This window comes from Ahaetulla prasina, chromosome 4, assembly GCF_028640845.1.
Source record: "Ahaetulla prasina isolate Xishuangbanna chromosome 4, ASM2864084v1, whole genome shotgun sequence".
Lineage (NCBI taxonomy): Eukaryota > Metazoa > Chordata > Lepidosauria > Squamata > Colubridae > Ahaetulla > Ahaetulla prasina.
The window spans coordinates 101831017-101857674 of NC_080542.1; the positions used below are offsets into that span (position 1 = coordinate 101831017).

Consider the following 26658-nt stretch of genomic DNA (forward strand, 5'->3'; position numbering starts at 1 on the left):
TATATTAAAAATACTACATTGAAGCTAAGTAATGGAGAAAACATTTGAGTCTTATTTTCAATAGATTGTACATATTTCCTATTTTTATGTAATGCATTTCCGCATAAGAGCACCTTGTACTACAGCCTGTTGAACATAAATGTTGTTGTTGTTTTTTTTAAAAAAGTTTTACAGAAAATTCCCCCCCCCTTAGCATAAATGTTGTTAATGATGTCTTTTTAAAACAACCAAAAGCTGTGTTTCAGTTATCATGCATGTTTTGACCTTATATGGATTTTGGGGTATTTTGAATAAGTAGTTATGTTCTATATTTTAGTTCTTGCTCAGTCTAGTTTTACTAATGTATATGATTTGCACTACATCCATTTTATTTATTTATTTATTTATTTTGTCATAACAATATATGTAGGTATCATACAAAAAGATTATATAATATATAAACACATATATGAGTAAATATAAGGAGGTATAAGCATATATGTATATAGGAAGAAGAAAAGAAAAACAATAGGACAGGAACGGTAGGCACTTTTGTGCGCTTATGCACGCCCCTTATGGTCCTCTTAGGAATGGGGTGAGGTCAATAGTAGAAAGTTATTGGTTAAAGCTTTTGGGATTATGGGAAGAGACCACAGAGTCAGGTAAAGTATTCCAAGCACTGATGATTCTGTTACAGAAGTCATATTTTCTGCAATCTAGATTAAAGCAGTTGACATTAAGTTTAAATCTATTGGTTGCTCTAGTATTATTGCAATTGAAGCTGAAGTAGTCTTTAACAGGAAGGACATTACAATAGATGATTCTGTGAGTCTTGTCGAAGGCGACGGAGTTTCAAGTTTTCTAAGCCTAGGATTTCAAGTCTGGTGGGATAAGGTATTTTGTTGTTTTCAGAGGAATGGAGAACTCTTTTTGTAAAATATTTCTGGACACGTTCAATTGTATTGATGTCAGAGATGTGGCTAGGGTTCCAAACAGGCGAGCTGTATTCTAGAATTGGTCTAGCAAATGTTTTATATGCTCTGGTTAGTAGTGTGGTATTTTTGGAAAAGAAACTATGCAAGATTAGGTTTACAAATCTTAGAGCTTTTTTTACTATGTAGTTGCAGTGGGCTTTGGCTCTTAGATCATTTGACATGAAAACTCCAAGGTCTTTAATGGGATGGGGGTCATCTGTAAGGTAATGTCCATCTAGTATGTACTTAGTGTTTGGATTCTTTTTTCCTATATGTAAGACTGAGCATTTGCTGGTTGAGATTTGGAGTTGCCAGATTTGTTTTAGACCAAGCGGTTAGATGATCAAGGTCTTTTTGAATGATAGATGTATTGTCTGTGGTGTTAAATAGTTTGACATCGTCGGCAAAGAGAACACAATTACTTGAGATATGATCACAAAGATCATTAATGTATAGTATGAAGAGTGTTGGTCCAAGGACGCTGCCTTGAGGAACGCCACTCATTTATAGTAAATAGCTATTTTACAATATAGAGATGTATACATTTGCTTAATTTCCAGTATTTAATTTTAGAAGAAAAAAAATGCTTTATCGCATAAAAAGACTCTTGCTGTTTAGAGCAAGTTTAGTCAAACTTAGGTTTGTACTTCTTAAGGAAAATCGAAATCTAGACAAGCATTGGGAGTATGAAGAACGGTTGCAGGAACTTGGTATTTATTTATTTATTTTATTTATTTGTCACAACAATATATATAAAAGTATAAGCATGAAATAACTATATGAATTGGATACAATAGAAGGGAATATTAGGACAGGAATGGTAGGCACGCTGGTGCTCTTATGCAAGCCCCTTACAGACCTCTTAGGAATGGGGTGAGGTCAATAGTCTTTGGTTAAAAATTTGAGGATTTTGGGAAGAGACCACGGAGTCAGGTTCCATTCCAGGAATTAATAACTCTATTACTGAAGTTGTATTTTCTATAATCAAGATTGGAGCTGTTCACTTTAAGTTTAAATCTATTGGTTGCTCTTGTATTATTGCAATTAAAGCTGAAGTAGTCTTTAACAGGAAGGACATTACAATAGATGATTCTGTGAGTTAAACTAAGGTCATGCCGAAGGCGGCGGAGTTCTAAATTTTCTAAACCCAGGATTTCAAGTCTGGTGGCATAAGGTATTTTGTTGTGATCAGAGGAGTGGAGAACTCTTCTTGTAAAATATTTCTGGACATGCTCAATTGTATTAATATCCGAAATGACATGTGTGGGTTCTGGACAGGTGAGCTGTATTAGAGAATTGGTCTAGCAAATGTTGTGTATGCTCTGGGTAGTAGTATAATCTTTCTGGAAAAGAAGCTACGCAAGATTAAGTTTAAAACTCTTAAAGCCTTTTTGGCGATGTAGTTGCAGTGGGCTTTAGCACTTAGATTGTTTGATATGAAAACTCCAAGGTCTTTGACGGGGTGAGGGTCATCTATAAGGTAATGTCCATCAAGCTTGTATTTAGTGTTCTGATTCTTTTTTCCAATGTGTAAGGTATGTCTAGTTTAATGAAAAGAAGGACTAGTGGAGACATGATAGCACTGTTCCAATATCTCAGGGGTTGCCACAAAGAAGAGGGAGTCGGGCTGTTCTCCAAAGCACCTGAGGGTAGAACAAGAAGCAATGGGTGGAAACTAATCAAGGAGAGAAGCAACTTAGGACGAAGGAGAAATTTCCTGACAGTTAGAACAACTTGCCTGCAGAAGTTGTGAATGCTCCAACACTGGAATTTTTTAAGAGGATGTTGGATAACCATTTGTCTGAAATGGTGTAGGGTTTCCTGCCTAAACTGGACTAGAAGACCTCCAAGGTCCCTTTCAACTCTGTTATTTTGAAGTATAAAAAAATTGAACTTTGCTGTTGTCACAGTGCTGCCATCTAGAGGCCATCTGGATTTCTGCAGTTTAGTGAAATTGAAACTGATAAAACCCCATGTTAGCTGAGATGACTGGAAAAAAGATTCAGAGAAACAATTCATCATTTATTATTGTAATAAAAACATAAAACCATAGCATATATACACATTTCATAGGCAGTTGTGTTATTCTAATTATTCTAATTATTGCACAGGAATTAAAACTACTTAGTTTTGATTCAACTTTCTTATTCTTGGCTTAGTTTTCTTATTTGGATAAAACTTCAGATTATCCATAAAATGTGATCCACAAAATTAGATTCACACTTTTTGAATACACTCTTAAGAAGTGTATTTAGAAGAAAACTATGCATAGAAACAGGCTTGTGAAATAATATTTCGCAGGAGAGTTCCACCTGGAAAGTCCCACCTGCCAATAGGAATGCTCTGGATTTCCTTTAGACCCATTGAATTACTTGGGCACATTTTGATACAACTGAGGAGGAACCTCTCACAAAAGAATGTGACTAATGATAATTGGATTGGGTCCAGATTTGGCTGTATGCAACTGCAGACTTTCTTTCTTCCTTATGGAATATTATGAAATAATCTACAGGACAAATTGCTATAGAGTAGGCTTAATGAGGAAAAATAACTCTACCAAATACTAACCCTCCTCTCCTGCTAGTATTCCCTATCCATTAACCTTTGTTAATAAGAAACTCTGCTTCTGGCATGAACACACATGTATTTAGATTTGTATTCTATCTAACTTGTGTGGGTGGTGAATTTTTTAAAGACTGAAATCTTACATGGTCCGAGAATAAATTTGAGTGGGTAGAAATAGATTTCTATTGTCTTTATGTCTAAACCGATGGTTAAGTACTGGCTAGGACGTCTGGGAGTTGTAGTGTAGCACAACTGAGATATAGCCAGTTAGGGCCTTACATTTACTCCCTATTTACCCAGTGTTAAGAAAATAATTTCAGGAAGAATACATTTTACATTCCTAAGAAAAATATCCTTATTTATTTTTATGATATTTGGAGCTATGCATTCTGTCCACAGAAGAGTTGGAAATTTCAGATGGCATTCCATTCTTAAATGAAAGCAAATTAATCCCACCAGAAAATGCCTTATCTGCAATGTTACTCAATCAATATGAAGTACAGATGGCAGATAGATTACTTCCACAAGTAAGCCATAAATCTGAAGGAGTGGTGTACATATGGGGTTCTCCTGTGATGTTTGGCAACAAAATGCCCAAATTAGTCAATGCAGTTGTATTAAGTTTAATAGCATTGGCACTGAAAATCATCATACTGTATTTTATCAGCAGAGAAAATACATTTGCTAGTGTGACTTATAATGCAATCTATGTATGTTTATGCAAGAAATGTCACAGTGTTCAACAGACTTTATTTCATCATATTTCAGTTTTCACTGAAAATATTAAACATATTGTATGAATTAGCTTGATAAAAAAAGTTTTCTTTTGCTTCAAGAGTCTGTAGAATCTTAACAGATTGAAAAACAAAATCTGTACTGAAGATCCTACAGATGTTATGTAGATGACGGCATTGTTGTTCTTAACATGATTATGTAAGTCACTTTGGGAATGTTTTCTGCATTGAAGGGTGGGGTATACTTTAATCAAATAAATGCATTGCTTAAGTATACAGGGAAGACATCATATATGTGCACTGGGAACATCTGTTTATTCAGGGATTAGTAAAAATATGGAGTTGTGGAAATGATAGAGAGTGGGCTACTGATGGGTCTAGATATATGGTTTCTCAAAAGGAGGTGAGTTTGTATGTGTGTCAGAGAAAGAAAAAAATTAACCATGTAATGCCATCTGTAACTATTTAGATATAACTCCAACTACATTTAGTATCTAGCTGAATATCCAGTCTTCCGGAATGCAACCTGATGGATGCAGGTCTGGCCTCTTAGCCTATCTACTATTAGTATTGCAGTCATTGAACACAAAATGAAAATAATGTCAACCTCTGTCATATAAGCACTGGAATACCTATTCAAATCAAAAGGACTGTTGATTGCTCATGTACAAAGTACAACAGCATCCACGGGAGCTTTCTGCTGTGCTCAGAAGGACAGAAAGCCCAAAAGCAATACCATTTTAAAATCAACATGTGACATCATTATGTACTGTATATTCAAGAGGGCAAGGCTTGTATTGCAGTGACTTTGCTTTCTCACCACAGATGCTGCTATTCATGTATGTGATTTGAATCTGAAACCCATAATAGGAGTGCTAAGCTTTATTATGGGACAATTTGCCAATCATCTGGAGTGTTATAACAAATCACATATGGAAATTTGCAGTAAGACTGCAGAATTATACAGTCTAGCCTGCAGGCTGCTTTTCTATAATATAGATAAGAAAGAATAATGGCATAGGAGTAAGTCCTACACTGCCTGAGTATATTGCAAGGTCCACAGTTTGATTAATTATGGTTTGTTCAATGGGCTGGAATTGGATGGATATACTAAGTGATTCTTGCTATTCTCATATTTCCACAAAGGACAATTTCATGAGAAAATAACCACGCTTCAGCAGTGGTAAATTGGCAAAAATGCCAAGCTGTTTCTCTTTCAACTTGCAGTGACACAGCTCAAATTACAAAACGTCCATTTTGTTATCTGCTAAGATGGAATTCTGTTGAGCTTTCAGGCTGGGATAGTTCCAATTGTCAGAGCTGACTCATCCTACTATCTTCTGCCCGAACACAGGACTCTCCAGTAGATCTGAAAGGCAACCTTATCAACAAGTTTTATTTTAATTATTCTTGTTAGCTTCCAATCAGAATGACAATTTCTTTAAAAACAAGCACACCTTGACGTTTATCCCAGAGGCTCATGTGAGCCTTATACTCTCTTTGCATCTTGGCTTCAATGTTGGGGAGAACATCTGGCTGGAAAACTATAATATCATTGTAACTCTCAGTGGCAATCTACATGCAGGAAAAATGGCATCATAATGGCCAGGAAGCTCTACCTTTTACCACCATTTGGATGATGACTTTGTAGTTTTTCTATTGATGGAATGAAATGGAATGGAATGGAATGGAATGGAATAGAATAGAATAGAGTAGAGTAGAGTAGAGTAGAGTAGAGTAGAATAGAATAGAATAGAATAGAATAGAATAGAATAGAATAGAATAGAATAGAATAGAATTTTTTATTGCCCAAGTGTGACTAGACACAAGATGACCCCCACCCTGTTAAAGACCTTGGAGTTTTCATATCAAATGATCTAAGTGCCAAAGCCCACTGCAACTACATAGCAAAAAAGGCTCTAAGAGTTGTAAACCTAATCTTGCGTAGCTTCTTTTCCAAAAACACTACACTACTAACCAGAGCATATAAAACATTTGCTAGGCCAATTCTAGAATACAGCTCACCTGTCTGGAACCCTCACCACATTTCTGACATCAATACAATTGAATGTGTCCAGAAATATTTTACAAGAAGAGTTCTTCACTCCTCTGAAAACAACAAAATACCTTATCCCACCAGACTTGAAATCCTAGGCTTAGAAAACTTAGAACTCCGTCGCCTTCGACAAGACCTAAGTTTAACTCACAGAATCATCTATTGTAATGTCCTTCCTGTTGAAGACTACTTCAGCTTTAATTGCAATAATACAAGAGCAACCAATAGATTTAAACTTAATGTCAACTGCTTTAATCTAGATTGCAGAAAATATGACTTCTGTAACAGAATCATCAGTGCTTGGAATACTTTACCTGACTTTGTGGTCTCTTCCCATAATCCCAAAAGCTTTAACCAAAAACTTTCTACTATTGACCTCACCCCATTCCTAAGAGGACCATAAGGGGCGTGCATAAGCGCACAAAAGTGCCTACCGTTCCTGTCCTATTGTTTTTTTCCCCTTTTTTTTCCTTCTTCTTAAATATATATATATATGCTTATACCTCCTAATATTTCCTCATATATATGTTTATATACTATATAATCTTTTTGTGTGATGCTTATAATGTTATGCAACGCACGGTCCGTGGCCAATAAGGCCCCCCTAATACATGACCTGGTTCAGGGGGGTGCCACGGATATTATAGGCGTTACGGAGACCTGGGTGGGCACTGAAGGGGTGTCCCCTGGTTGAGATGTGCCCACGGGTTTCCGTGCATTCCATCAGCCGAGGCCCAGGGTAGGGGTGGGGGTGGCGGTTGTTATTAAAGAGAGTCTAGAGCCGAGGAGGCCACTGTACCTCAGATTGCCGGGTGTGAATCCTCTTTGTGAGGTGGGGTCATAGATGTCAGATGGGCTTGCTGGTGGCGTACCTGGCTCCTTGCTGCGTGACAGCCGCCCTGCCCGAGCTTCTGGAGGTGCTTGCCGGGTGGCAGTGGAGACCCCAGACTTTTAGTCATGGGGGACTTTAACTTGCCATCTGCTGGCTCGTCATCGACTGTAGCTCGGGAGTTCATGGCCTCCATGACAGCCCTGGACCTGGCTCAAGTAGTTGATGGCCCTACTCACATTGGGGGAGGCACACTGGACCTGATTTTCATCTCTGGTCAGTGGTTGAAGGATCTGGACTTGAGAGATATAGTCACAGAACCTTTGTCATGGTCAGATCACCCTCCTTCGCCTGGACTTTCTGACCGCTACCCAACACCGCAGGGAGACGGAACCACTACGCTGGTACCGTCCCAGGCGCCTGATGGACCCAGAGAGGTTTCGGACGGAGCTTGGGCCATTTCCTGAGGATCTGGCCCACGGCACGGCAGAGGAACTAGCCGCAGCCTGGGAACGGGCTGCGGCTGGGGCTTTAGACCGTGTCGTGCCTCTGCGGCCTCTGACCCGGCGCAGATCCCAACCGCCCTTGGTTCTCCGAGGAGCTGAGGGGATGAAACGCCGGAGAAGACGCCTAGAGAGTTCTTGGAGGTCCAGCCGTTCAGAGGCTGATCGGACACTAGTTAGATCCTATACTAGGACCTACCTAGTGGCACTGAGGGAAGCGAGGCTACGCCTCCCTCATTGCGCCGGCAGATAACCGCCCAGCTGCCCTGTTTGGGTGACCGCTCCCTCCTTCACCAGGGGAGCGGGATGACCCGCTGCAGGGACGTGCTGAGGAGTTTAACGGTTATCTATACGATAAAATCGCTCAGCTTCGAGACGGTCTGGACCAAAATTGTGGCGATTCGGACGGGACGGCTGAGGGCGGTCTTGGTGATATTGTCTGGGATGAATTTGACCCTGTGGCTCCGAGGACATGGACAGGTTGCTGGGTAGATTGAATGCCACCACGTGTTTACTGGACCCGTGCCCTCCTGGCTGGTGCTGGCCACTCAGGAGGTGACACGAGGCTGGCTCCAGGGATTACGAGCGCTTCCTTGTTGGAGGGAGTCTTCCGCCGCCTTGAAAGAGGCGGTGGTGAGGCCCTCCTCAAGAAGCCTTCCTGGACCCGGCTGTTTTAGGTAATTATCGTCCGGTCTCAACCTTCGCCCGGCGAAGGTTGTAGAGAGTATGGTGGCATATCAGTTTCTGCACCTGGAGGAAACTGTCTATCTAGACCTGCTCCAGTCCGGCTTCCGCCCGGTTACAGCACTGAGACGGCTTTGGTCGCAGGTGGATGATCTCTGGAGGGCCAGGATAGGGGTTGTTCCTCTGCCCTGGTCCTATTAGACCTCTCAGCGGCTTTCGATACCATCGACCATGGTATCCTGCTGCGCGGTTGGAGGGATTGGGAGTGGGAGGCACCGCATCGGTGGTTCTCCTCCTATCTCTCCGACCGTCGCAGACGGTGTTGACGGGGGGCAGAGGTCGACCCAGCGGCGCCTCACTTGTGGGGTCCGCAGGGTCGATTCTCTCGCCTTCTGTTCAACATCTATATGAAGCCGCTGGGTGAGATCATCAGTGGCTTCGTGTGAGGTACCAGCTGTACGCTGATGACACCCAGCTGTACTTTTCCACACCGGGCCACCCCAATGAAGCTATCAAGTGCTGTCCCGGTGCTTGGAAGCCGACGGGTCTGGATGGGGAGAAACAGGCTCAAGCTCAATCCTCCAAGACGGAGTGGCTGTGGATGCCGGCATCCCGCACAGTCAGCTGAGTCCACGGCTGACTGTTGGGAGCGAGTCATTGGCCCCGATGGAGAGGGTGCGCAACTTGGGCGTTCTCCTGGATGTACGGCTGTCTTTGAGGACCACCTGACGGCCGCCTCCAGGAGAGCTTTCCACCAGGTTCGCCTGGTGCGCCAGTTGCGCCTTTCTAGACCGGGATGCTTTGTGCACAGTCACTCACGCCTTGTGACGCCTCGCCTGGATTACTGCAATGCTCTCTACATGGGGCTCCCTTGAGGGGCATCCGGAGGCTTCAGTTAGTCCAGAATGCAGCTGCGCTGGTGATAGAGGGAGCCCTCGTGGCTCCCGTGTGACACCTATCCTGCGCAGGCTGCACTGGCTACCTGTGGCCTTCCGGTGCGCTTCAAGGTGTTGGTGAACGCCTTTAAAGCGCCCATGGCATAGGGCCGGGCTATTTACGGGACCGCCTGCTGCTACCGAATACCTCTCACCGACCTGCGCCTCACAGAGAGGGACTCTCAGGGTGCCGCCGGCGCGACAGTGTGCCTGGCGACGCCCAGGAAGGGCCTTCTGTGGGGCTCCCGCCTCTGGAACGAACTCCCCAGGACTCCAACTTCCGGACCTCCGAACCTTTCGTCGCGAGCTTAAAACTCACTTATTCATCTGCGCTGGACTGGGTTAGTTTTAAATTTATGGGTTTTTTAATGGGTTTTTATTCTAAATTTTAATCTTGGCCAATTCAATAAGTTTTTTAACTGTATTTTAATTGTATTTATTGTATCATTGTGTATTTTAATTGGCTGTGAACCGCCCTGAGTCCTTCGGGAGAAGGGCGGTATAAAAATTTAAATAATAAATAAAATAAATATATATTGTTGTGACAAAATAAATAAAATAAAATAAATAAATTTGTCTTGGTGTATACGCTCTTGGTGTACATAAAAGAAAAGATACATTCGTCAAGAATCATAAGGGACAACAGTTAACTATAGTCATAGGAAACAGTCAATATAAATCCTAAGGATACCAGCAGCAAGGTTGCAGTCATACAGTCTTAAGGTAGGAGGTGGGTGATAGGAACTTAGAGAATATTAATAGTAGTGCAGACTTAGTAACTAGTTTGACAGTGTTGAGGGAATTATATGTTTAGCAGAGTGATAGCATTTGAGAAATAACTGTTCTTGGGTTTTTTAAAAATTTATTTTATTTTGTCATAACAATATATGTAGGCATCATACAAAAAGATTATATAATATATAAACACATATGAGTAAATATAAGGAGGTATAAGCATATATGTATATAGGAAGAAGAAAAGAAAAACAATAGGACAGGAACGGTAGGCACTTTTGTGCGCTTATGCACGCCCCTTATGGTCCCCTTAGGAATGGGGTGAGGTCAATAGTAGAGAGTTTTTGGTTAAAGCTTTTAGGATTATGGGAAGAGACCACAGAGTCAGGTAAAGTATTCCAAGCACTGATGATTCTGTTACAGAAGTCATATTTTCTGCAATCTAGATTAAAGCGGTTGACATTAAGTTTAAATCTATTGGTTGCTCTTGTATTATTGCAATTAAAGCTGAAGTAGTCTTTAACAGGAAGGACATTACAATAGATGATTCTGTGAGTTAAACTTAGGTCTTGTCGAAGGTGACGGAGTTCCAAGTTTTCTAAGCCTAGGATTTCAAGTCTGATGGGATAAGGTATTTTGTTGTTTTCAGAGGAATGGAGAATTGTTCTTGTAAAATATTTCTGGACACATTCAATTGTATTGATGTCAGAGATGTGGTGAGGGTTCCAAACAGGCGAGCTGTATTCTAGAATTGGTCTAGCAAATGTTTTATATGCTCTGGTTAGTAGTGTGGTGTTTTTGGAAAAAAAAGTGTCTAGTTGTTCTGGTGTGCAGTGCTCTATAGCATCGTTTTGAGAGTAGGAGTTGAAACAGTTTATGTCCAGGATGTGAGAGGTCTGTAAATATTTTCACAGCCCTCTTTTTGACTCATGCAGTATACAGGTCCTCAGTGGAAGGCAGGTTGGTAGTAATTGTTTTTTCTGGTTTTAACAGTAACAGAATTGGAAGCGATCTTGGAGGTAATCTAGTCCAAACCCCCTGCTCAGATTAGCTCATGGGTACCCTACCTGATTTCAGCACATCTTTGTCTGTAGGAATGGAGATGATCATACTCCTTGGTGGGATTGGAAAGTAGAAAGTAAGAGTGTAGTATTGAAGTGCTCTTGACTGAAAATCAAAACATAATGGCACTGTAAATAGCAAATACAGTATTTGAGTTCCCTGTAACTTTCACCAGGATCGGTAATAACTAAAAGCAGACCACATATTAAAAAAGAAATAACAGAGGCTATAGACTTAATATCTGTATTTAATTACAGTAATCTTCCCAACCTGGTGACTTCAAATGATAAAGTTGCCAGAATTTCCATTTAACACAGTCATTGTACATGCTAATTGAGGTTTTACCTGCTGAAGACTGACATATCTAAAAAAATATCAGGCTGAGGAAAACTGAAAGGATGAGTTCACATCACTGTGCCAAGCATGTTGTTTTGTTCAAGCATGTTGAACAAGCCATTGTGAACTTATTTATATATCAAACAAATATATAAAACACAGTTTAGAAACATACTAAGTTAAAGCCAAAAACCTACTCTAAAGCAGGGATGAAATCCAGCAGGTTCTGGAGAACCGGCAGTGGAAAGTTTGACTAGTTCAGGGAACTGGCAAATACCACCTCTGACTGGCCCGAGAGTGGGATGGAATGGAGATTTTTCAATATCCTTCCCCCAGGACTGGGGAGGGAATGGGGATTTTGCAGTATCCTTTCCCTGCCACGCTCACCAAGCCAAGCCACAGAACCGGTAGTAAAAAAAATTGGATTTCACCACTGCTCTAAAGATTATCAAGATTGGTGAATTAGCTATGGTTTTCAAGGCAAGGTGGCAGATCCTTAATTTACACCTTACCAGGTGCTGAGATGGTTCCTGAGCCTTCAATATCTGTAGGAACTGCTGGGATGAAGAAAAAAAAATGATTAACCTTCATTTACTAATAGAAAATCCAGCTAGTACTTGGATTGGAATAATGTTCATTCTTACAGATGTTTGGTTTGAAATGTCAACTTTATATCCAAAGACTAGTACAGGACTTTTTTATCCATATAATTTTCTTGTCCTCTTTCCAACAGTTCTTCCCCATCTGGCTAACCACCAAATGCTTCTGCTGAATCCCATTCAGAATAGTATTTCACTCATTTAAGACCGAGCTATGCCAAGATCATCTGCAGGATTTGTGTAGTGTTTGACCTGAGTTCGGAAATGCAAAACAGGCATGAATAAAGCTACTTAAAATTAACATTTTATTTCTCCACTGCTAATGAAAGGGAATGAATGAAAGAGAAATTTCCAATTATCCTCACCTAGTGTCATTACCTGATTATCCCAAAGGAAAAAATGTCATAAATTTATTGCAACAATATAGCATGTATAGGAATAATAAGGGTACCTTTAATGTTCCTTTAAATAGCTGGGCTGGGAATTTTTTGCAGTCCTTGCTTCCATGTAGGGATTAACTAGAAAACAATCTAGTTTATATCGCAATATAAACCCAGTGCAAAATTCATTTCTAGCACATGCCAACATACCTCACTTCATTCTGTTTTCAGAATCATTCGTTAGGAAGACCTAAACTATCAGGTTTCTGATATAACCTGGGAGAAAGTCTGATTCTTGCTATCAATTCAGCTATAAGAGTAAACAGAACACCTCTTTATATCAACTAAGTTAGAAGACGCTTTCAAGATGTTTATGCTACTAGACAATTCTATCTGATTTCATTTCAGCTGTCTTTACCCAGCAACGTTGCTTAAATAGCTCAATATTTACTGCATTACAAATCTCCATATTTTATTCCTACTGTTCTGTCCCCTCCCGGCCTCAGCCACGCGAGCTGGCTAAACGAGCCAGTAATTGAGTTCACAGCTGATATCAGTCCTGGCAGGGAATCTGCAGCTGCCTACCAAAGTCTCCCTTATCTTGGGGTTGCCGGACAACCAGGAAATCAGCAATCCAAGCCGAATGTTCAGCTCAATTCTCCACGAGTCAAAGAATTGAGCTCACTTCTCCACGAGTCAAAGAGTTCAACTCAATTTTTGCTCATCACGGAGCAGAAAAGCAGCCAGGGCTGCTTTTATACTCTGTGGGATGTGGCTCCGTGACTCAACACTCTCTAGGCCTGCCCCACCCCTTCCTTTGTTGTAGCCGCCTCTAGTATCTCCAAAACCTGGGATCTAGCCAGGCCTGATTGCCATCAGCCAGGTCTGGAGGCGTGGCCTGAGGCGGGAGAGTCAGGGGTTGGAGGCCTCGTTATTTCCTCCACCTGGCCTGCCTCTGGCTCCTGGAGCTGAGCCAGAGGAGCTGGTGCTCCAGAGGTAAGTCCTGATGGCCCTTCCCCCTCACTTTCCGAGTCACTTTCTGGCAGGGGGTCCAGCTCGGGGGGTGCAGACACAACACCTACTCGGGCAGGTGTCAGCAACTCATGGCTCTGGAGCCACATGCAGCTCTTTCATCCCTCTGCTGCCACTCCCTGTCACAGCAGAGGGATGAAAAAATGTCACCCTGTTGCGACAGTGGTGATGGCGATGGTTGGAGCCTTAATGTGGGAGCGAAGAGCTCCTTTGTATGGCAATAGGATTCTGCCTTCGTTCTCATACATTTGCTGTTGCCGCCAGCAAAGAGGCCTGGGAGAGAACAGCAGAGGCGAATGTTGCAGGGTGGGGGCCATCCCCCAGTTCTGGTCTTCTTCCTCCCTCATCGGCAGAGCCAAGAAAAGACAGGGTGGTGTGAGGAAGTGCTCCTCCCCTGGCTGAGCGCCAAGCACAAAAGCCCAGCAGGGGTTGGCCCATCTGGCAAAAGCATCCCTATTGGGGAGTCAGATGGTGGTGTTTTCTTTTCTGTGGGAAATGGGTCCAAATGGCTCTTTGAGTGTTTAAGGTTGCTGACCACTGTACTAAGGGATATGAATATGTTTCAATAGATTAAAACAATTTTGATTTCAGTAGTGGATATTGTATTTCTCAAAATAAGGAGCCAAAAGTTTTTCCTCTTTTCTTCTCAGGATGCTTTGGGAAAATTCTCATTTCTGTATTGTTTTTAATTCAGCAACATTAAAATATATGGATTTCAGCTCCCAGAATTCCCCATGCATTTAGGGAATTCTGGGAATTGGTGTACACACATTTAATATGTTGACTTGTTGAATTTAAGAAATACTAATCTAAAGCAATCTAACTAGTATGTTGTTCCGTTTTCCGACTAGGTTCTTCTTTACTTCAAAATCAGCCACAACTATCCCTTCTGGATTTTCATTGAGAATGTTTTAAAAATTCAATTTTTAAAAATGTTCACTATAGATGAAATTAGATTTCACTATTAGATGATTTTTTTTTTCATTTAATGAAGTTAGTGTTCACTGTAGTTTGGTTTCCTACCAATACCTATTTGTTTTTCAGTGTGCAAAAGCTGCAAATGTAAGAAATTTGTTAAATTATGGGATCATTCCCTAAAGATGAGATCTTAAACTTAAGCATGTTGAGGTGAAAAGAGTCTAGAGCCTTCAGATTAATTTGTCATGCTCTAATGGTTGGACAATCGGAAATATTGCCAGGTTGGAAAAGTAAAGGAAGTTGTAAAACTCTCTCTTTTGAATATCTGAAAAAAACCTCAACACAGTATCAATAAAAGGCTAACACTTTATGGAAAGCCAGAATATTAAATGCATCTGCAGACTGTAAAAATAGAAGATCCCAAAACCATGGGCTTATCATTTAAATTGTTTGAAGAGATAATACAATTGAACGTGTCCAGAAATATTTTACAAGAAGAGTTCTCCGCTCCTCTGAAAACAACAAAATACCTTATGCCACCAGACTTGAAATCCTGGGTTTAGAAAATTTAGAACTACGCCGCCTTCAACAAGACCTAACTTTAACTCATACTGTAATGTCCTTCCTGTTAAAGACTACTTCAGCTTTAATTGCAATAATACAAGAGCAACCAATAGATTTAAACTCAATGTTAACCACTTTAATCTAGATTGCAGAAAATTTGACTTCTGTAACAAAATCATCAGTGCTTGGAACACTTTACCTGACTCTGTGGTCTCTTCCCATAATCCCAAAAGCTTTAACCAAAAACTTTCTACTATTGACCTCATCCCATTCCTAAGAGGACCATAAGGGGTGTGCATAAGAGCACAAAGGTGCCTACCATTCCTGTCCTATTGTTTCTCTTTTTTCTATATATATTATAGAAATATAATATAGTGTCTTGGCGACGTTTCGACGAAGTCTCATTCGTCATCTTCAGGCTTCAGCTTTGTGCTTCTGGGAGCAATGTGTGATTGCAGCTGTTTCTTCCTTTTTAACTGCTAGTGAGGGTTTGAACTGATTGGGTGGGAGCTTGGCTGTGCTCTGATTGGATGGGGTTTTTTTTGTGCTCTGATTGGCTGGGGGTGTGTCCTGTTTGGGTGGGGGCTTGGTTGTGCTCAGATTAGTCTGAGTTGCAGGGGGATTTGAGCTGGTGAGCTGCACTGCTGCTGTTTGGCTTTATGTTCGTGGTCGTGCTACATCTTCGTAGTGGGTGTCAGTCTGCTGCATGTATGGATTGGAGGGGTTTGAAATGGCTAATGTTGCAGCTGCGGTCTGGCTTCTGGTCCTTGGTCGTGCTTCCTGATCAGTGTAGGTTTGGGTCTGCTTTCTGGGTGGATGAGTGGTGGTGACATCCTGTGTGGACCTCGCGAGTGTGGGTCTGGTGTCATTCCTTGTGTTAAGGACTCGTTTGTCAATAAGGACGGGTTTCCAAATGGCTGGGAGGTGGGAGGTATCATCTCGTTTGTTCATGCTGTGTGGGCGTTTTTCTATCTTGATGGCTTCTCTGATTATTCTGTTGTTAAAGTGTTCAGTTTTGGCGATAGTTCTGGTCTTTTTAAAGTCAATATCGTGTCCTGTGGCTTTAAAGTGTTGGACCAGGGAAGAAGTTGGTTCCTCTTTTTTGACTGAGTTCTTGTGTTCTTCAATGCGTGCACTTATTCTTCTGTTGGTTTGTCCGATGTATGTGGTGGGGCAGATGGTGCATGGGAAACGTCGCCAAGACACTTCCAATTTTACGCGGGAGAAAACCCGAATAACCAAAGACCTACATATAAACACCCGCGAAAACCTCAGAAAACATATATATATATATGCTTATTCCTCCTAATATTTACTCATATATATGTTTATACACTATATAATTCATGCAGCAGACTGACACCCACTATGAAGATGTAGCACGACCACAAAGCCAAACAACAGCTATGCAGCTCACCAGCTCAAATCCCCCTGCAGCACAGACTAGACTGAGCACAACCAAGCCCCCACCAACACAGGACACACCCCCAGCCAATCAGAGCACAGAAAAACCCCCATCCAATCAGAGCACAGCCAAGCTCCCACCCAATCAGTTCAAACCCCCACTAGCAGTTAAAAGGAAGAAACAGCTGCGGTCACACATTGCTCCCAGAAGCACGGTTGAAGCCTGAAGATGACGAATGAGACTTCGTCGAAACGTCGCCAAGACACTTCCAATTTTACGCGGGAGAAAACCCGAATAACCAAAGACCTACATACAAACACCCGCGAAAACCTCAGAAAATATATATATATATGCTTATACCTCCTTATATTTCCTCATATATATGTTTATATACTATATAATATCTTGTGTGATGCTTATGTATATTGTTGTGACAAATAAAAATAAATAAAAAATAAATAGAATATTTAGTGTCCCTATGTTTTTCAAAAACATTAGATACAGCCATCCCCACCCTCTTGAACACAAAACAATGCAGTTTCAACCTTTTATCTTAATACAATTTTATGAAGTGGGCATAATCAACCCTAATTTCTAGCCTAACATTTTCTGAATCCAAAGCCCTCCAGTTCAGATGGTGCAATCTCTCCGAGGACGCCAAGTAAGTGCAGTCAAGGAAGCTATAATTTCCAGCCATTTGGAAGTCATTAGGTTTACGGAGGGGATCACCAGATATATCCTGTTGGTTTTGAATGCTTTAATGGTGTAGCGGAGCAGGAAACACTCCAAGCGCATCTCAGCACCAGGGAAATGTTTTGGAAAAGAGTTGCAGGTCCAGGAAGCGCCCACCTTGGGCTCTCAGGCAATCAGAATCAGATTTCCGCTTGTGGAAGGGCAGATTCTAAACTGCTCTAAGCCACGGCTGTTAATTTGGGCAGACAGGCGACGACGACCTACAACACTGGGATTGGGGAAGGGGAAAGCCACGAGGAATCCCAGTCTCCTCCCTATGTTAAAATTTATGAGCGCTTTATCTCCGGTCCACGGCTTCTATTTCTCTCCCCCTTCGACCCTTCTCTTGCCTAGACGGCAATCCGGCAGTTTAGCTACGCTCCCCTCACTACCCCTCCCTCCTCTTCCCCCAACCCCGCGCCGCCCTGGTCCGGCTGTCTCCTTCCAATCCGCTGGATCTGGCCTTTCTCCCGCTCCCCTCCTTCCACCCGATCTCCAGGTCTAGCAAGTCCCCGGGGGCGAAGTGTGGGAAGTGCGAGTTTCCGCTCCGATTGTCTGTCCCGGGCCACCACCCCCGCCTGGCTTGCAGGCTTCGAGAGCAGCCGCTCAAACACAGACAGGAGAGGGTCGCGGGAAGCCAGAACCCATCGCGAGGGCGCGGCGGCGAGAGCTGCAGGAGCTGCAGGCGACTGAGCGCTGGGACAGGGTCTGGAGCAAGGAGCCGTCGGCGCTGTGAGCGGGAAAGAGTGCGGCTGGTGGCCTGCGTTGCACTCGGACCTGGGTTCGTAACCCGACCCAAGCCACCGCCTATAAGGAGGGGATGCCGGAGAGACGCCGAGGGAACTGGGGAAGAAGCCCGCCGCTCGCCCTGGAGAGATGGAGCCGCCGCCGTTGCTGTTCCAGTTCAGAGTCCTCCTGATGCAACTGCTGCTCGCCCACTCTCTCTTAGTTTTGCTTCTGCCGGCGGTGGCGCCCATCTGTCCGGAGTCATGCGACTGCCAGCAGCAGCAGCACGTCCTCTGCACCAACCGGGGACTGCGGTCTGTGCCCAAGGCCGCCGAGCCGCAGGACATCCTCACCTATAGCCTGGGCGGCAATTTCATTGCCAATGTCTCGGCTTTGGACTTTCACCGCTTGGTGGCGCTGCAGCGCCTAGATCTGCAATACAATCGGATCCGTTCGCTCCATCCGAAAGCCTTCGAGCGCCTGGGGCGTCTGGAGGAGCTTTACTTGGGCAACAACCTCTTGGCTTCCTTGGCGCCGGGCACACTCCGCCCGTTGGCTAAACTGCGAGTCCTCTACATCAACGCTAACGAGATCAGTTATCTAAGCACGGCTTCTTTTGCTGGTCTAGGAAATCTGATCAAGCTGCGGCTGGACGGCAACTTGCTAGCCTCTCTGAGCGATGCCACCTTTTCAGGACTAACCAACCTGCTGTATTTGCATCTGGAGGCCAATCAGATTCGTTGGCTGAGTCGTAATGCCTTTGCTGGTCTTGGCAAGCTTCGCTTCCTTGACCTGTCTGGCAACCAGCAGAATTTGCTGCGCCATCCAGACACTTTCAGGTCTTTACGCTTGCTTAGCACCCTCCTGCTCTCTGGGAATGACATGCAACAGCTCGGGAAAGGACTCTTCCAACATCTCTCCAATTTGGCCAGGTTGTCACTGAGTGGAAACCGCCTGACGTGGTTGGCAGTGGAAGCTTTTGCTGGTCTGGGGTCATTGAAAGAGTTGCACTTGGAAGGGAACCTGCTAAGCCAGCTGTCTGCCACCTTATTTCAGCCTTTGCAAAGCTTGGAGGTGTTGGATCTGAGTAACAACCTCCTCACTACCCTTCCTGCTGGCACCTTTAGTCCCCTAAATAAGTTGCGGGAGCTCAGTTTGCAGGGAAATGCCCTGGCCTCCCTGCCTGGAGACCTCTTTACCTCCAACTCAGCATTGTATCGCTTGGAATTGGATGGGAATCCCTGGAGCTGTGATTGCCATTTGCGAGGGCTGAAGCAGTGGCTGGCATCCTGGCATTCCCAGGGCCGTCTCCTGACTGTGTTTGTCCAGTGCCACCAGCCACCTGCTCTGGCTGGGAAATACCTTGATTACTTAGAGGATGTGCAACTCTTCTTGCTTTCTAATGGCTCTTGTTTGGAAGGGTTAACATCTGCAAGCCCTGGAGGCAATGGTAACTCTAATTTAGACCTGGGCCTGGATAAACAGAGCTCCCCACCTTCTGCTTCAACTGGGTTGTTAACAGGGTCCCAGAAGATGGTACCCGAAAAGGGAAGTTGGAATGTAGAGACCAATCCAACCACCCTATTGCCCAACTTTCTTATCAGTACTAGGTCTCCCTCTGTACTTGCTGCTGCCTGGCCTCGGCGAGCAGGAAAACACCACTTGGTCTCCTCAGTGTCTAGTACCCTTCCTCTGGTCACCGATCCATGTGATTTTAACAAATTGTTTCTGTACAACCTGACAGTGGATACTGTCACTGAGAGTGCAGTGACAGTGCACTGGGGGGTCCGCCCTCACCGCAGCCCTCGCTTGTTAGGGCCAGTGCGGTTCAGAGTCCTTTTTGATCGCTTTGGCGCTACCATCAAGTTCCAGCGCTTTGTTTATCTCCCTGAATGGAATGAGCCGGTAGCTACTCTGCGAGAATTGCGTCCGGATACCCCATATCTGGTTTGTGTGGAGGGAGTGATGGGGGGCCGGGTTTGCCCAGTGGCACCACGGGACCACTGTGCAGGGCTGGTTACTTTGCCTGAAGAGGGTGTGGGAGCAGCAGTTGCTGCAATGGCTGGGGGGACCCAAAGCTTGGACCAGCAGCTCCTCACCCTTGTGCTACTGGCGGTTAATGCACTGCTACTCTTCCTGGCTTTGGCAGCCTGGACTTCCCGCCTGGTGCGGAAGAAAGTCCTAGGGTGCCGTCGGAGAAAGGCAGCCTCGCCAGTCCATGTTAGGCAGATGTATTCCACCCGGCGGCCCCTCCGGTCCATGGGGACTGGTGTCTCCACTGACTTTTCTGGCTTCCAGTCCCACCGTGCACCACGTAGTGCTGTTTGTGCCTTGCGTGAGGCTGACCTCATTGAGTTCCCCTGTGAACGCTTCATGGATAGTAACACTGCAGGGAACAGCAGTGTTCTACGTGGAGAAGATAATTTGTTGCAACGGTTTGCAGACTAGAGATAGGGCTCTAAGCTAATTTGCAAGTATGCTATCATGAAGTGGCTGCTGACATTATGATTTAGTGAAGTCTATGGGAATGCAGCTTCTGCAAAGGTGCCCCCCCCATATTGCAAAATTACAACTCCCAACAGCCTTAGTTAGCATGGCAAATCATGAAGGGTACAGGAAATTATAATTCAGCAATAACTATATTTGCCCCTGTTTCTGATCTTCCTATCTTATCTTTAGATCTGCAAAAAAAATGTATATATAAAGATGGCTGATTAAAAATGGGTAACTCCTAGAATAAGATATACTAAAAAAAAAATAAGATAGCAAAAACGGTTTCCCCTGAATTTACTGTTTACTTAGATGATTTGCTGTCTATGATTCTCTAAAAAAACCATGATTGGAGAGATTATGATTTTCTAAAAAGAATGGGAACCTACTACACTCTTAAATTGCCATAGTTGTGGCTAAATGGGCATTGATCTCTATTTGTAAATTAAGTAGATACTAATAGAAAAACAAATTTTAGTTGTCTAATCATCAGTTGCCAAATAGATACAGAATCTAACAATTCCTAACTTGTTGATGTAACTCTGTAGCTACTGAGTATTATCCTTGGGTAAGAAATGAACTAAAATAAGTGGAATCAAACAAGAAAAGGTACAGATAGTTTTATACAAATGTTTGAAGCTGTACAAATTTGGGGGCATTTCAGGCTACATCAGATTCTTGCTTTTGCACCATTTGTTTAAAACTGATATAAACAAGATCAAGCCAGAAAATGTTATTTTCAGTGTCACTTGCCAATAAATAGATCTGCAAAAATCTGCCATAAAATGACAGTGAAGAGATACAAAGATGTAGCTCTTTGTTGTCATTTCATGGTTGTCTGCATTTATGGAGACCAGATATAATAGCATTAGAAAATAAATGCTGCAAAAAATATTTTCTACTTAATACATCCTAGACAGTAGAGATATAATTTCTTCAGACACATAAAGTTCTATAAACATGGAGCCTAATGGTTGGAGCCTTTTGCATGCTAGTTCTGACTTGGCTTTGCAAACATTGAGAGTAACAGGAGAGGAATCAGTATAATTATTATTGCGTCTAAATAAAACTCTACTCAGAGAAGAGGCTGTTAAGTGTCACTCCCTTGATAGATAGCTGAGAATCTCCTGGATATAACTCAAAGTACAATTCAACTTTCGGTAAATGCCTGTTGGCAGTTAGCATCACTGGTATTTCTATGTCACTCTTATCTAGAATATGTATTTAGGATGAGCCAGATTTGCTTCTTGCTTTTCAAAAAATGTGAACCCCAATTACTACTACGATGCAGGGAATATTCTTGAATTTGTGCTATTAGACACTGATTTTTAATTCTCATCAGCTCTTCCAAATTGTAGTTTTAGATTAAAAATATTTTTTTCTAGAAGGGCTTTGAAAACATGTTTAACTTGTGACCTAAGAATGGTGCTTTTTTTATACTGACCAGGGCTTTCTTTTATTAAACGAATGTAATAAATTTTAGTGTATGTTTATATAACATGTTAAAATAAATAAATAAAAAGATGAAGAAAGGGAGGAAGAAAGGAAGGAAGAAATGTTGATTTTGGAAAATTCAGACGTCGACACTGCTAGGGAGTGGAATCCTAATCCAATTTGTTATAATTTGTTTAGAATTATTTTTTACAGCGGTCTTAAATAAATACTTTTTGGTACTTCTACAGCTTTGCCTATTTTTTAAAAAATCTTGTTATTCATAAATTATTTTGGATAGAGATATAGGAGCTTTCAGCTAAACTGGAGGAAGTAGATTATGTTGCTGTCCTATGATTGTTGTGCAGCAACACTATTTTATTTATTCGTACTTTTATACTATCCTCCCCAATTACATAATGAGCCACTAAACCCTGCTAGGTTTCTAAAAGGTTGCTGAAGGAATTGGAAAAATTTCCTTATAGAAAATACTTCTATCCCATTTGGAAGGAATTCCCAGCCCCATTCAGCAGAGGTTACTGGCCTAGTGAAATGCATTTTTGGATAAATGCATAGGCTGCAAGAGGAGGAAAGAATAGAGAAGCACACATTGTGATTTTCATGATAGAAATTTTACTCTGTCTATAATGCCTTGGTATGACCATACTGTATCCAGTTTTGGTCACCATAATGTTAAAAAGATGTTGAGACTCTAGAAAGAGTACTGAGAAGAGAAACAAGATGATTGGGGACTGGAGCCCAAAACCGATAAAGAGTAATTGCTGGAACTGGCTATGTCTAGTTTGATGAAAAGAAGGACTAGGAATGACATGATAGCAGTGTTCCAATATCTCAGGGGTTGCCACAAAGAAGGAGTCAAGCTATTCTCCAAAGCACCTGAGGGCAGGACAAGAAGCAATGGATGTAAACTAATCAAGGAGAGAAGCAACCTAGAACTAAGGTGAAATTTCTTGATGGTTAGAACAATTAATCAGTGGAACAACTTGCCTCCAGAAGTTATGGATGTTCCAACACTGGAAGTTTTTAAGAAGAGATTGGACAACTATTTGTCTGAAATAGTATAAGGTTTCGTGCCTGAGCAGGGGGTTGGACTAGAAGATCTCCAAGGTCCCTTCCAACTCTGTTATTCTGTTGTTTGGAGCACAGGATAGACTCACTAGATTCATGCATCTTTAATCATGACATCACATATGCTGTATAAACCCACCCATGAATGCCTATATGATATGCTAATCCCAAGTATTAGAGTTTAGTTTAAAATGGAAACAAAATAAATATTCAGTAATAACTCATTTTCAAGTGTATTTCTGATTTAAATCTTAATTTGAAGAAACACAAGGAGCTGAGTATTGCATTTTTTAATGAAATTAATATCTTGCAGTATGTAACATTGCTCCAAGACAAGATAAATTATGTTTGTTAAGCAAGTTTATATGCCACCAAATTCCCTAAATTGACCCCAAGCAAAAAAATACATTTCAAACAACCCATCATTGAATCTTTAAAGCCACTCTTAATGGACCTTCTCAGAAATGAACTATGAGACAAAAGCTAAAATTCTAAATATTGGCAAATAATATCCCCGTGTGACTAAAATTATTTTAGTTAAATTGGCAATGCTGTTAATCTAGGCAACATTTCAGTTTCAGTATAGAAATGTATAGATTTGTTCTGATAATACTCCCGGGAAGACGTGAACAGGAACTAGACTGAAATTACTGTCTATGTTTGGAATGTAGTGACTCCTAATTGAAATTTCAGATTTCCAGTTGTTAAATAAGAGAACCAAAAAGGTTCCCCAGCTTCAAAATAAGATTGCTGATATTAAAAAGCATGAAAAACTGGAATATAGGGAATATAGAAAAACTGTAATCGATACTAAAATACATTTATACTCAGAGATATTCTTGAGTTTTGAGTGCAAGACTTTGTTTTGCGCATGATTTCCATTTTTGGATTTTGACATTCTAAAAAAAACTATATTGAAACTTGCTCTTTCCATCCATACTAGTAAATATAAACTTGGCTTTTGTGCTAATTAGATTATCTGATGTTAATACAACAGGCTTTGTAAATTCCATGTGAGATAATGCTTGTTAGTCTCAAGCTTCACAAGACTTGCAGAGGAAATCGTGGCTCTATAGAGCTCATGCGAACTCCATAAACAATTTTCCCATTTTTCCTCTAATCTGGCTACTCTGCAACTGTATGAATAATATTTTTAATGGAGTCTGACAAAAAAGCTATCCTATCTTGATCCTTCATACTGGCTCTTAACTAAAGAAAAGTGATACCCATCACTTCATCGTATGTACATTCATTTAACTTTTTGGGACAGGGCGGTATTACTTTTAATTGATTTTATCATAATTTATTTATCTGATTATTGTGATTCTCCCAGAATTACTGAGAATTGGGGAGTATACAAGTTTGATAAATTATTATTATATTACCACTACTACCAAAATAGACCAGCCATCAGTGATGAGAGGGCAGTAGAAGGAATGTCAACATAACAAATTGCAACTTTCATAAATATGGTCAAAGTTCTTGCCTCCCTCCTTCCCTTGAACATAGTTCTGGCCCTAAGACATTGTGCAATGTTGCATACAAAATTCTAGTACTTCATTGTAATCAAACCTTGGGAACTACTGGTATTCCTCACTTAACAACTGCCCTGTTTAATGACTTCAAAATTACAAAGCAGTGAAAAAATAATGTTATGTCCAGTTGTCCCATTTATGGCAGTGTCCCATGGTCATGTGATTGTCATTTCTGCACTTCATGGCTGATTTCCAACAACCAGAGTCAAAGCTGGCAGTAAAATCACATCTTGATTGTGTGATATTTCAATGATTTCCTTAAGAACCATGGAAGTGAAATCATAAGTCCATCATAGGCATATGATAACTAACTGCATTGCTTAGCAGTTCCAACTATAGTGATTAAGTGAGTATCTTCTGTTCAGCCTTAAATTTAACTGTACTTCTGTGAGACAATATTCATAAGGTCAAAATCACTGCATTCCAATCAAAATCAATCGTTCATTTGTTTACTCCTAATGGACAGAATCTTGCCAGACTAAATCTATACCCTTATATCTTGCTAGATACAGCATGAGAAATTCTAGGGGTAACTATGGCTACCCAGAATACCTTCCTGCCTCCCTGGGACTGTGTAGTATCTTAATGTAACCCTCTTTCTGGAAAAGCTTTTTTGCCAAAACTCTCGCTCATGGCTCCTCGAGGTACACATTCCAGCTCAATAGCTTTGGTTATCTAATGCTAAAGTTTAAACGTTGAGTATAGGTAAGTATGACCCTATCCAATCTGATGCTCTTCCATGTGTATTGGGTTTCAATATTCAATATGGACAACCTAGACTCTTGTATTATTCATAACACCCATTTTCAAAAGAAAGATGATATCTGTTTGCATATGCCAATAAACCCCAAGGTTTCCAGAAATGTAAAATGTTACAGATAAGTAATTTAGTAAAGACTGAATATATTCACCACAGCACAATTAGTAATGGAAAACTTGGCCTCAAAATGATAGTATTTTTTTTTTTTAAAGGACATGGCTAGAATACAGAATAAAAGCATTCCATAATAATAGAATAGAATAGAATTTTTATTGGCCAAGTGTGATTGGACACACAAGGAATTTGTCTTGGTGCATTTGCTCTCAGTGTACATAAAAGAAAAGATACGTTCATCAAGGTACAACATTATAAGAATTAGTAATGTGAATTAGTAACCTCAAAGTGTTTTATATTCACTCTTCTGCTGCATCAAAAATTAAATGAGAAAATGCCATTTAAATGTGTACTTAGGCTGCCTGGAGGGGAATTCATTCATGTTACTGTTAAGAGTATTTCTTTGAAATTAATAGTTCCTTTTGCTTATGTTTATATTTTGCATACAGCAATTTCATTACTGTAGTGCAAATTTAGAAACAAAAAAATATAAGTGGAACTGCACTAAAAATGGTCTCTTCAATGTGTGCATGTGTGTGTGTTTTGTGTGTGTGTGTGTTTGTATATACCCACATATATACTTGTGCATGTACAAACTGGAAAGAAAAATTTCATTCATGCTTCTTGCTATTGTTTAGTTCCTTCCTATGCAGAAGATACCAAAGTAAGGGCAGGAAACAAGATTTCCTGGCTGCCTTCACCCCAAGGCCTATCGATGAGCCATATAGTGATGTTTCCTGCCCTTACTCTGACATCTGCTGGGTTTGAAAACAACAAGGATTAGAAAGCTCAGGGCCAGAAAGTGGGAGGCGACATAGCTGTTGCAACCATCACAAGAAGATGCAAACAAACAGTGGGTGAAATCTCTTAATTGTCACTTCGTGGAGAGGAAGTGGCAGGATTTCTTCTTGTCGCAATTTATCCACACATTTTCAAGAAAAAGGGGTTCTCTTAATCTCTTTTAACCCAGATTCTTTCATATTTTAGAAAAGGAAATGAAGCAAAAAGACATCCATGTAGGAAAATTTCAGGGGAAATATAGTGAAGTGGATCTCACACTCAAATTGTCATAAGTGTCTCATGAGGACTATTCTAGTAATTGGAGGGCTATAAGGCTGTCTTGTCATATATTGTCATATCACTAATTAGTGGGGTGGAAAAATTCAAATCTTTCAAAAGTGGATTTCACTGGATGACTTTAGGACCATACCTGTCTGACAGGTATTTGGTGGGAATAAGATCAGGAACCCTACAGTATAAACTGGATTGAGTTATCAGAGGAAACTCCTCTGTTTCTGTGTAATGTTATTATTATTATTGACATTGAAACATGTTTTATATATATATATATATATACATACATACATGAATATATATATATATTTGTAGGTTTTCACGGCTATAGGTATGTAGGTCTTGGCATATTTGTGTAAGGGAAAAGACATATATATATATATATATATATATATATATATATATATATATGTATGT

At 41.4% G+C, this 26658-nt stretch overlaps 1 protein-coding gene across 1 annotated transcript; it reads left to right on the forward strand.

The window, feature by feature from the left end:
• Positions 1–17723: 17723 nt before the first annotated feature.
• On the forward strand, positions 17724–25284 carry TRIL (TLR4 interactor with leucine rich repeats). Its single transcript, XM_058181168.1, has one exon. It carries the CDS (start codon positions 17899–17901, stop codon positions 20194–20196), a length of 2298 nt encoding a protein of 765 aa, XP_058037151.1. The 5' UTR covers positions 17724–17898; the 3' UTR covers positions 20197–25284.
• Positions 25285–26658: the final 1374 nt, after the last annotated feature.

Excerpts from the sequence above, each read along its gene's own strand:
- TRIL (XM_058181168.1), top strand. The coding sequence starts at position 17,899 with ATGGAGCCGCCGCCGTTGCTGTTCCAGTTCAGAGTCCTCCTGATGCAA.